The sequence below is a fragment of the Pollicipes pollicipes genome, unplaced genomic scaffold (genome assembly GCF_011947565.3).
Source record: "Pollicipes pollicipes isolate AB1234 unplaced genomic scaffold, Ppol_2.1 Scaffold_7069;HRSCAF=8383_pilon_pilon_pilon, whole genome shotgun sequence".
Classification (NCBI taxonomy): Eukaryota; Metazoa; Arthropoda; class Thecostraca; order Pollicipedomorpha; family Pollicipedidae; genus Pollicipes; species Pollicipes pollicipes.
Window position 1 is genome coordinate 4,828 of NW_023596990.1, and position 12,857 is coordinate 17,684.

The 12,857-nt window shown below is 51.6% G+C and overlaps 1 protein-coding gene across 1 annotated transcript; it reads right to left on the bottom strand.

Moving 5' to 3' along the window:
* Window positions 1-1,372: 1,372 nt before the first annotated feature.
* On the bottom strand, window positions 1,373-11,433 carry LOC119108927 (annexin A13-like). Its single transcript, XM_037232472.1, has 7 exons — window positions 11,368-11,433; window positions 8,986-9,168; window positions 7,049-7,253; window positions 5,063-5,202; window positions 4,496-4,688; window positions 2,711-2,823; window positions 1,373-2,118 (listed from the first exon to the last, which is right to left on the bottom strand). Exons 1-7 carry the CDS (start codon window positions 11,371-11,373, stop codon window positions 1,999-2,001), a joined length of 960 nt encoding a protein of 319 aa, XP_037088367.1. The 5' UTR covers window positions 11,374-11,433; the 3' UTR covers window positions 1,373-1,998.
* Window positions 11,434-12,857: the final 1,424 nt, after the last annotated feature.

Here is a 12,857-nt window from a genome sequence, read left to right on the forward strand (position 1 = left end):
ATAAGTGATCGTGTTTGAGCTTTTAAAGGTCCTGGCGACCATAATCATACAAGACTGCCCTGAGTTTCGCATCTAAATAAGCGACAATGATTACGCTAGGCATGTCGACCCGGGTCATCTTAGGTCCATGACCTGTTCTGACCTGTAAGAAGTCAATAGAAGATGTCTAATGCGGTTCCCGCTGTCAATAAATTCGAAATGAACACCACAAACTATCTCATACAGCAAGCAAGCCTTAGAGTAATACAAAGGTTGGTTTTGACCTTGGTCTGACCTTCACACCTAACCTTAGGGAAATGTAATTTGCTCATTCAATATTTGTGGGGCCTAAGAAAGCATCTCAGAGATGTATGGCCTCGTCAAACACTCCGTTATTGTATCAGATTGGACGATTCCCTAGAAATTGCCTTCGCTAAAACCATGGCCTGAATTTGACCTGCCATAGGTCAGCGACGTTACAATATACATCTAAATTTTTGATGTCAAACGATCCGCTATTCAATTTCATATAGCTATGCAAAGTTTGGCACAGCCACTCCGCGTCGTTCGGAAACCATTCGGGAAAAACCTTCGGAGGGGGGGGGGGGGGTCAATTTGACCCCCCACCCTCACCTGAGCACGTGTTAAGTCAAATTTGTACCCCGAAAATTTTGGGCTGGTATGCACAGAAAGAGATGTGACAATCTAGTCATTCACCAAAAGAGATACACACACCGGAGCTCTTACGTCAACAAATGCATGCCCAGCTGAAAAAGTTAATATCTTACAGCTACTAACAGGAAAGGTCAACTTTCTAATCAGATCGGGCAACGTGAAGCTATGGCCAGACAATGCAGGAAGAGCTGGACTGTCTTAAAAGAGAGGATAATTGGCCAGCCGCGCCTCAGTCAATGACTTTTTGTATATTGAAGTTCCGCTTGTTCGACGAGAGATAAACAGCTAGTAACGCATGCCATCCGATCCACTGAATGCGTCTGAAAACGAAGCCGTTCTAGCAGATGACTGCCAAAGGCTGAATGGAGATGTCAATCAAAACGTACGCACGGTGGCTGACAGAGTGAGTTCAGGTGACGCAAAAAGGAGTCTACATATCCGTCCAAACCTGATAGTGTTCTGCGTGATGCGACGGGACTTTTTGTGCGCAAAAATTACGATGTCAAGATTTGTTCCAGTTTATAGTTACCTCCAATGACTTAAGCTCGTGGGTTTCGATTTTCACCTCAGACAATGCTTGTGCACATTGCCTCCAGGTGATTAAACCCACTGCCACGACATTTCTTATAAGCACCAAGCGTTCCTGTAACTAAGCGTACGAATGGCTGCTTCCGATGGTACGTGCGCGCAGACGAAGCAGCATGGTCCAGAGACGGTCAAATTATAGGAAATGTATTGCAATTCACTGCACGCAACACGTTTCGCACCAGGCGGGAATTAAATCGCAACACTTGTGGCACACAAAGTCTATGCATAGTGTGGTGTAACACGAGATGTGTGACAAGAGGCAGCATTCATTGCGCACGTCTCCACGCTGTCCAGAGTTATTGCAGATCCCTAAGAATGTCAAGGACTTGTCAGAATCCTGGCACTGGTTATAGCCCGATATCATCGCATGATTTGCTCTGGTTTACGGATGGCTTTGCAGCAAAAGGCTGGAGCTTCCACAGCAATAGGCTGGATGGCACCGGCTGGCTACTGATGTGTGCCGGTGCTCCCTTCGCTGGAACGCGGACGGAGCAGCGGCCGATCCCGCACACGCCACACACAGGGCGGTGCTGCCGCATCCCGCCACACCGCCTACGTGAAAGGTCTCATCAGTAAGGTTCAAATCAATTTTCAAACAATCAAATGCAGTACATGCCTCGTTCTTGGAGTCAGGGGCAGCGTAACACGCACGGCCGGGGTCACAGATAACACCTGTTCACAGCACAGACCGATTGGCTGCGATTGCGCAGTTCCTCAGCTGACCGCTTCCAGAGAGCAGCACTTCAGGTGCGCTCATTACTTGATGATGGCCAGCAGTATCTTCTGGTAGTCCCTGGATGTCTCTGACGTGACCGCCTCGGCCAGCGTCTTCTTGTAGGCCTTCTTGAAGGCCTCCTTTATGTCCTCCAAGTCGATCTGAGGACAGTAGTTGTCATAACATTGCATGAGAACCAAGAATGCACTTTCAGTTTCGAGAGCACGCGGGGGCGGGTCGAGTTTTAAGCGAACTCAGCTGGAGCATATGGCTAGAATGCATTACGAACTAACGAACAAAATCCCTCATTTAAGATGTCCTGCCTTTGAAGTCTAGTTTCCATGTCACGTGACATTTGGTAAGTAGATAGCATCTCAATGACCAGCGCCCTGCTCCCGTTATTGAAGACTTGCGGAATTGTGCTAACCAGTGGCCTTCAAATCCATTGCAGTATCAATCCGTGAACTTATTGATAGACGTAACCTAGCGCTGCACCAATAACGTCTGTTACCTCGAGTGAACCATATCAATCAATTCGGGAGATACAGTGTACTGTTCGTTGGCTATGGGACGTTGTCCTCATTCACGCGTCACGGACACGGCCCCCGCAATATATCCGCTGACGTTATTGACTATTTCTTAGTATCTATCATCCGAGGCAAACCGCAAACCCCTGGTTTCGTATGGTAGGACCAGTCCTGTGACCTCGTAAGACATTCACGGACTGTAACCTCTTCCCAACCACTCACTAACCTCTGATCGTGTGACCAATATGCGGATGAGTGTGTCGTCGTCAGTGCCGGCACCTTTCATCGCATCGTGTAGCACCTTAGCAAAGTAATTGTTCTGATCTTTGACGCACAGCACTGAAACAGACACAGCACAACGCATGGTAATGCGGAAGCCATAGTTAGTGAAATGAGAAGTACATGGCAGTCCAATTATTTTCAAACCCGCACGTACACAAACACGCGTGTGCACACCTACACAAACATACAAACACACATGCACACTCCTACACAACCATACAAACACGCATCCACACACTCGCACAAAAATATAAACACACATAAACGCACCTACACAAGCATGCAGACACACACACACACACACACACACACACACACACACACACACACACACACACACACACACACACACACACACACACACACACACACACACACACACACACACACACACACACACGCACGCACGCACGCACGCACGCACGCACACACACACACAACACACACACACACACACACACACACACACACACACACACACATACACACACACATGCACTCAACTACGCAAGCATGCAAACATGCACACACACACATAATCATACCAACACACATGCACACACCTACACAACACAAATGCACACACTTACACAATCATGCAAGCACACATGCACTCACCTACGCAAGCATACAAACGTGCACGCACCTACACAATCATACAAACATACATGCACACCTGCACAATAATGCAAACACACATGCACATACCTACCCAGCCATACAAACACACATGTACGCACGCCCTAGTGGATGCGGTCGGCGTCGCAAAATCGAAACACTGCTACGAACGACTCGAGCGCGCCAACCCCCACCCCCCCCCCCCCCCCCACCCCCACCCTCCCGAGATTCCTCGTGTGCGCAGTTGTACGGTGACCTTTCCTGACCTTGGCGTGCCCTGGGCGGGTTTGGCCGGGACGGGCGGCCACCTAAATGTCACGTGACTGGGCGGCACGTCGTAGGCCTCGAATATGGGAAGCGTCGCTCTAAGCTCGGTGCGCGCCCTGATGTGACGCTGGCCTAAGCGTGCATGTACATTCCTCGATACGAATCGGGTAGAACGGAGTAGCGGAGTAATTATCGGCGAGATCAAAGCGATAAGATGGCGGCGATGAGTGCGACCAGCGATTCTTTACGTGGCGTTGTGTGCGTGTTGCGATAAAGCACTTTCGCTGGGGACTCGCCGTGTCAGTGGGCCTCCAATGCTCTCTTCGATAGACATCTTCAACGGTGAGCAGTGCGCTGGAGAACGGAGTGCGGCAAGTGAAGCTGGAGGTAATCCTGGTTAGGATTCCTGGTTCCTAGAATCCTGGTTTCGTGAATTGAACCACCCGGTACCAGTGGACTTCTCGCCACAAGCGATAATGGTCTGTTCCTTCCCTGTCCTATTTATCTGTCATCTAATCGTTTTAGATCTTTGAGTCTGCTAGTTCTAAGTAATTTGAGAAATTTATGAAGCTGCACACACAGGTTCACCACTGCTTTCGTTGATGCAAACAGAATGTATTGTGTGACAGCCGCTGGGACATTAAACGAAATTTATGTTCAACTTCTACCGATGGCTTTCCCATATCCCCAAACTTTCCACGAACAGCAGTTTTCACGAAGGCATGCAGTGCAAATTTTGTTTGTGACTACGTGTGTAGTGTTGCCAGGCTTACCATTATGAACCATTATGACATAACAAATAGTTTTGGTGAAAACGCACGTGTTATGCATCGGCACTCCTCACCTACAGCCACAAGAGCATCCTTCAGGGCTCCTGAAAACTCCTTCTCTATGGCATTTTCTATCGAATTATCCGCAAACTTGTTGTACTCCTCGAACGTTTTCTTGAGCTGGGGGTAGTTAGTTGTGCAGAAGATCCGGATAAACGTCTCCTCGTCTGTCCCGCCATTCATGCCTTCTCCTGCCTCATACAGCTCCTGTAAACACGACCGATATATGTCAGCCGACGGTGGTACCAGGCCAGTCGTTAGTCAGTCAGTCAGTCAGTCAGTCAAATACAGGAATATTTGCATGCGATTGTGAGGTGGCATGTCACGCAGGTAGGCTGCGATCCTATATGTTCAGCAGCTGCAAGGTTGATCGCACGCATCTTTCAAGTTGTGTCGGGCAACGCAGTGTTGGAGTGCGACAAGTGAAGTTGGAGGTAATCTTGGTTAGGTCCTAATCCTGCTTAGTTTCGCCATCAATCGAATGCATTCATGGTGCAAAGCTTGCTCACCAGTAATAGCACTTCGAGGATCGGCCTGAGCCCATGCAGTACATGTGCTGCCGGGCTCTGCCGAACACTGACCTGGGCCAGATCCTTGGTGCGCTGCGGGCTGACGCCGACGTCGTCGTTTTCCCTGCCGTCCTGCAGCAGCGCAACCATCAGGCGCTTGACGTCGCCACCCATCTCCGACTCGATGTCTTCCTCCAGCGAGCGGCGAAACTCTGTGGTGGAGCCATGCTAGTGGTCAAACGCTGCGGCGGGGCTGCGTCACAGGTCAAACAATGCGGTGGAGTCACGCCAGCGGTCAAACACTCCGGCGATTTCACGTCTGCGGTCAAACACTGCGACGGGGTCACGTCTGCGGTCAAACACTGCGACGGGTCACGTCTGCGGTCAAATGCCATGGCGGGGTCACGTCTGCGGTCAAACACTCCGGCGAGGTCACGTTTGCGGTCAAACACCGCCGTAGAGTCACGTCTGCGGTCAAACACACCGGTGGGGTCACGTCTGCCGTCAAACACACAGGCGTGGTCACGTCAACGGTCAAACACACAGGCGGGGTCACGTCAACGGTCAAACAAACCGGCGAGGTCACGTCTGCGGTCAAACACTGCGGTGGGTTCACTTTAACGGTCAAACACTGCGGCGGGGTCAACCACGGTTTGTTTCAAACGAGGCTAGACACCACAACATGTTACGGTCTCGCAGCTGTCTGCTTCTAAAATACAACGGTTGTAACGAATTCTTTATAACGCAATCATTGCTGCAGAACGCAGTGGCCGGTGTTCGGTGTAGGCGTATTGCCTGAGGTTGACAGCCTTATAGCCACGTTCCCCCAGGCTCATGCCAGAACACTGCTAATGAATCATGTGTCTTGCCTTTTTGCTAAGGCTGCGGTGAATTACAACAACAAGGAACAGATTGGACTTTGTGTGATCTTTACGATGATTCTGTCGGAATTGAAACACTGCAGGGGCTCCCTCGCATGTCCTTACGTTTGCAGTCACTCTTGGTCAACTTGGGGTTATGTTACGCACCCTTCATATGTTGAAATTATCGCCGGCTTGGTTAGTGTCATTGGGCTACCCTTTAGAAAGACAATTTGCGGCCAATTTCTGGAAATGCTGCTTAACGTTTTTTACCACTAGGCTGCGCCCAACAATGACGCAAGCCATTACTCGGATACGCATTTCGAAATTATTTCAAAAGTTTGATACTGTCGTCCAGCTGCAATCCCCAGACGTGTGTAGCACTAGATATTGGTTAATAGATCGATATTTGACCTTTTCAAGTACTCGACTGTCATTAGTTTATTCTATGTTCGCATGAGCGCGATTTGTGCAGCCTAGCCAGGTATTAGAGAAGCAAACTGGCAATTCCTCGCACTTCAACGCACCTTTGCACATATGTTGAACGTCATCGCTTATGTGTATATTTGTTGTGCTTTCTGATCTGTGATGTCATCAGCGACGTTAATAGGACCAACATGGGCGTTTCTGGATCGCGAAATCCAGGAGTAACGACTTCAGTCTGAATCGGAGAAATCAGTACCTTGCTTTCAGAAATGCGGCGTGCACACGAATGCTCGCCATAAACTGAAGTCTAACTGCTGCACCCAATGTCATGACGTCATACCAGCACCACAGAGACGTGAACGGAAGCCTCCGGGTGGTGGTCGTTTGCACTCCTTCCTCGCGATCTAACAACCGGCCCGCGTCGCAAAAGTCGGCTTCTGCCCCCTCCCCCATCCATCACTACCACCACCCGTCCCGCCCCACTCCCGATGCTTGCGACCCTTCCACGGCCCCTCACTCGCTCACGGTGCTTGGATACTCCTCGATGTCCCTTGGCCCACAGAACGCACCTGTAGACGCCTCGACGGTCTCTAGCCGACTAGCCCCTTGCTCCTCCCGATACAGGCCCTCCGCAGTCCCTTGACTCACTCACCGGACGTGTAGACCTATATATTTATGTCCCCTTCCACACTCCCGGTGCTTGTAGACCCATCGGCGGCACCTGACCCACTCAGGCGCTTGCAGACCCCTCGATCACCCCTGGCTTACTCACGGTATTTGTAGGCGGCGTCCACCTGCGCCACCATATCCCGCTTGCAGCCACAGAGAATTTCGATGAGCGTGCTTTCGTCGGTGCCGAGGCCCCGAATGGCCTTTCGGCACCACTGCGCCAGGTAATGGTTGTCCCACTCGCACAGCGCCAGCACGGCCGACTCGAAGTTGCCTCCAAGCTCCGCCTTCAGGTCATCTTTCAGGTCCTGACGGCATGGTGGCAAGGTCAAAGCTGCATTCAGATCCTTTAGGCACGGTGGCGAGGTCAGAACTGCATTCAGATTCTGTCTGCACGGTTGCGAGGTCAAAACTGCATTCAGATCCTTTAGGCACGGTGGCGAGGTCAGAACCGCATTCAGATCCTGTCGGCACGGTGGCGAGGTCAAAACTGCAGCAGCCCAGAGTTCGCATGCGGCAAGCTAGAATGGAAAACGCTCAAATTCATTGGCCTTCGTGCCGAAGGCATCAGGGATCGAGAGCTACTGAAACCAGAAATGCCGGTGGAACGCATACCTTCGCATGAATTTCGGGCCCTTGCCTCTCCAATGTATACATGCGTACGGTGGCCCCATCGTAAACGTGGTGTATGACTTGTGCCTGGAACCGGGTCAGTAGGCTGGACAAGTTGCCTGTCTTTCGACCGTCACGCTGCGCTTACGTGCCCTGAGGTTGTGGGTGTAGCCGATCCAATTTTTCAATATAAATACAATTTTCAATACAATTTCAGCCGATAAAAAGTTTTCAAGCCGATTAAAGGCGATTTCAGTTGCATTAATCTGCATTTCTGGACATGCACAGTCAAATATTCAAGGTCAAATTACCTACGCTCATGCAATTGTGTATTTCAGTACGTTAGGAGGTACTTGTAGTGGAAAGTTTGCATGGAAAGCGCTGCGGTTGATTGGAGTTCTTAGCTTGTAATTGTCTAATTATTATACCAGCCCCGTGACATTCTAGCTAGACGATGGCCTGGTGGCCCTGAATAGAAAGGTGTCTCTGACCATTGTGTAGTTCCCCATCGGTAATCTATGCAGCCAAACCCAACCTTACATCCACAAAACTTACACGTCTACTAAACGTACCGTTTCACCATTATACCTATCACCAGAAATCCCCTACCTGATCTTTCCACGCTGCAGAGACCAGGCCGCATCTTTCCCATCCAAACTGAGCCTTGTAGCGGCCAGACCGCACTTTGCGCGTCCGAACGGAGCCTTGTAGCGGCCAGACCGCATTTTACGCGTCCGAACTGAATCTTGTAGCGGCCAGACCGCATTCTACGCGTCTGAACTGAACTTTGTAGCGGCCACACCGCATTTTTACGCGTCCGAGCTGAGCCTTGTAGCGGCCAGACCGCATTTTACGGGTCTGAACAGAACCTTGTAGCGGCCAGACCGCATTTTACGGGTCTGAACAGAACCTCGTAGCGGCCAGACCGCATTTTACGCGTCCGAACTGAACCTTGTAGCGGCCAGAACGCATTTTACGCGTCCGAGCTGGGCCTTGTAGCGGCCAGACCGCAATTTACGCGTCCGAACAGAACCTTGTAGCGGCCAGACCGCATTTCACGAGTCCGAACTGAACCTTGTAGCGGCCAGACCGCATTTTACACGTCCGAGCTGAGCATTGTAGCAGCCAGACCGCATTTTCCGGGTCCGAACGGAACCTTGTAGCGGCCAGACCGCATTTTACGCGTCCGAACTGAACCTTGTAGCGGCCAGACCGCATTTTACGCGTCCGAGCTGAGCCTTGTAGCGGCCAGACCGCATTTCACCCGTCCGAGCTGAGCCTTGTAGCGGCCAGACCGCATTTTACGCGTCCGAACTGAACCTTGTAGCGGCCAGACCGGATTTTACGCGTCCGAACTGAACGTTGTAGCGTTCAGGTCACATCTTACCCTTCCGAACTGCACGTTGTAGCGGTCAGGTCGCATCTTACCCGTCCAAACTTCATCTTGTAGCAGGAGCCGATAGTCTTGCGATCTGCGGCGCTGTGCTTGGTCAGGATCTCGATGATGACACGTTCGTCGGTGCCGACGCCCTTCATTGACTTGTGCAGCCGCCGGCCGAGCTTGTCGGCGTCTGGCTCGCTGAGGACGCCCTCGGGCTTTATGGTGCCGCCCTGCGAGCAGCACGTGGCGGGTGAGGCGTGCAGGAGGTTAGCTCCCCGCGCACTCCCGCCTGTCAGAGAGGATGATGGTTGGGCCTAGTGTACATGCGTTCTCCTTGCGGCACAGGCTCACAAGGTGGCTGCGGCGAAAGGTTTGTACCGACCTGCGTTTCGTGACCATGTTTGCTTTGGCACAGCCTATTCACCCATGACTTTTCCCATCAGGAATGGACAATTGTCTGCAATATTTTTGCGGAAGCGAACCTGCTGCTAGAGGCTGTCACCCACTACTAAAGAGACGTCCAGTGCTTAGGCCACGCATGACAGGCATACCATTGCGTTTCCAAACACAAGGTGTATTGTGGATAGGTGGTGGGTTGTCACAGCGTGAAAAGACAGACAAGGGTGGGAAATGGCAGGGTAGCAATGCTCATTTCCTGAGACCAGGCTCCGGTTTCGCGTCCTTTCCTGTTGGCCCAGTAGGTGACCACGACCATTTCATGTGTTGTTATGCATCGGACCACACAGTCACGCATCTTGCGATGATGTCAGAAGTTTTGGGAAAAGGTTACCACGCGAAGATCCACCAATGTCGGAATGTACCGCCATGAAAATTTAAGACACTATCCGTAGAGAAGGGTGCGTTCGACCCAAAACTCTGCACTAACATTCACTGCGTGAGCATGTCTTAATGGCGAATTTCTCAGTTTGTCGTGTTGGGTTCGTAAAAACATGGCTCGCCTCATCTTATTTAAAAGGAAGCAAAGATTGTTCTCTCCTGTTTTCCATGTACAATGCAAACGGCTTCCACCCGTACGAACTGCATACAACAAGACAAGGTCCCAACTCCTTGGGACGGGTCATGGTACCACTTCTGCAGATTTTCCTGGCTTCGCGGCGCCATGAAGTTTTGAGGCACTGCCGTTATGCTGGTGCGAACAGAGTACTAGCCACCCACGGGACCCATGTTAACACCTGAAGTTTACAAAGATGTTGCAGTGCAAAGAACGAGCGGCTGGCGAAAAATGGCACAATAAGAATCATGTGGCGCCGCAATGGTCTTCGCAACGCATTTAATGCACAGTTGTTGGTTGGTTGGCCTAGTCCCATGCCTTGTTATCTGGGGTTCTCTATCGTAACCAAAGATATACACATACACAACTGTTTCCGTTATCCGGCCCGTCATCTTCTTGGGCAGCAGGTAGGCCTGGTCGCTCTCCCCTCTTCGTTTCCCGTTAGACGCGGGAACGTCCACGTATTTCAGCAAGCAAGCGTGTTGCATAGCGTGTTTTCAGCGTGTTGTGGCATGGCAATGTCGTTCTTATCGATCTGCTGGCGCTGACTGACCCGAGCCTCGATGCGTATCGCCACCACGACCCCCTGATGGCCTGTGCGCACGAGATGCCGCATCTGGCTGGGCTGGTAGGACGTAGGCGATGCTCAGCCCCCCCCCCCCCCGCCCCTTCCCCCCGACACAAGTGCTGGCTTTTTCGAGGTCGAGGCCCAAAGCAACTGGACTGACCTAAACTTGATCTGCATGACGGTCAGACTACGGGGTCCATATTTTTGGTAGACTTGGCTGCATCATCAATCAGCTTTTCCCCAGACACGGTCTCGTCTGCATAATAACGTGATGCTTATCATCTGTGCGTGACGCGCTGTATTTTGTAAAAATAAAAATAAATGGAAACACCAGTTCGTCGTGTTTATCAAGCCAAGTTGAATGGTGCACACAGGCCCACTTCTCGGCAGCGTTTTTTGAGACAAACCTAAGTTTGCACCAAATACTGAATGCACGAAAATTGGAATGAACAGCAACAGAACCATCGTTGGCCCCCAAGTCCTTCAAAACAGCCGCTAGATTTTGGCATGGAAGCGTTTCTATTTCGTTGCCATGTAGATGTTCGTAATATCATGGTTGCGCCCCTAGTCACGTGGGACCACATAAAACATATTATGCATGTGAAACGATGAAAACATGCATGGTGACAAGATATGACAGACGTTTTCAAAGTAAACTTTATTGGCTAATTTGATACACTTGAAGACATTCCATGCATTTCCTTCCTTAACGCCCTTCGTCGTGCACTTAAGATTGGTACCAACTTATTTTTCAGCCTTATAGCGGCAGCACGAGACGGGCTAGTACATGAAATGCAGGTGCACCGGCGATTTACCGCACTCTCAGCCTTACGCCAGAGCTGCCCTCACCTTCATGTTGGCTGCAGGTGTACGGTGGACGGAGGCGGAGGTAGAGTCGGCTTCTCGGTCGGCCGCGTGTCCAGGCGGACTGGGCAGGTAACGCGCCCCCACCCCATCCCCCCTTACCCCCACCGGCCACACTTCCAGCGGCGATCGATGGCGCGTTGGCAACTTCAAACAAACAGCGGTCCAAGGCGCCCGCCGGACCGCGGACCGCGGACCACGGCGTAGCGCGCGAAGGAGGCCCGGGATTCGGCGGGCCGCACCTAACCGGCGGAGCGCCGGCCCTCCCAGGGCTGAACGCGGATTCTCGGGGGCGAGCGTACCATATACAAGGCCAGGAGGAACACGCCCTTCCCTCGCGGGGGCCAAAGGCAGTTTGCGTCAAGTATTTTGAATGGAACATAACACAAATTGGCACTGGTGTGATGCTGTCAGCATCTCTTTTTAAAGCTATTTAAGACGAACTTAAGATGGGGGAATTTAAGCTCAACATTATTTTACAAAGTTTCCAATATTTTATGAAATTTGATACTGCCCTGTACCCTCGCTGACCTTTCTTATTTCAGTTGGGGATCGGTATCCTTGCATTATCGTGTTACCCATGTTGAGCAGATGAGTTCAAAGCATTTTTGCGTTGGGTCTGGCTCTCGACAGGTCGTCTGTCCCAGCCATGTTCCCATCTCCTACCCTTACATATGGTGCGCCTGTCCACGAGGTTACGTACTGAGTTTTTCGAGAGAACGTTTCGTGATTCCAAAAGGGCCAGTCTCCGTTAACAAATGTTGCTGAATGTTAACATCAGTGCTTATCTTGTAAGAATGTTGAGGAAGGCGGGATGGCAACGGTCAAATTTTGTTTAAAGCTGGATGCGTTTTATCATTTGCATACTGGTGGCAATATGTAAGAGAACATAGCGTGTATTCCCCTGGACTCTTCCAAAAACCGACCGGCGCCTGCGAGCGTCAGGTCCCTGCTGCCGCCTCAGCGGCCGACCCCTGACCCCGGCGAACCGGGAGACCCGCGCTCACGTGACGCCCCGGCACCCAGTCAAATGTAGAGCTCGGAAAACAGCGAGGGCGAGGGCGCACGCCCCACACAATCACACCGCACCACCTGATTGTATGCAATTATGCCACCCTACCAATCTACAAACACGCATAATCGTCAATGAGATCGGTGGGGACCCTGAAGCCGTACAACTCGACTGGTTGCCGGCGAGCGCGACCGCTCGTCCGCGGTTCCTGCGACTCTCCCTCTCCCTGTGGAGGATCGGGCCGAGGCGGTGGTAGCGTCGCACCGTTGCTGGACACGAACAACTCATCTTCGCGCACACCGCACTCATCCAGTTCATGCTCACCACAGTACAATGACAGAATTCGTACTGGCGCTCGATACTTCATCGCGATCGCTCCACGATAGCGTTGGGCGCTCAGCAGGGTCCGCGACCAACGGGCTTGATGGCACGGCAGGCGGATCTGAACCGCGCCCCGTGGACT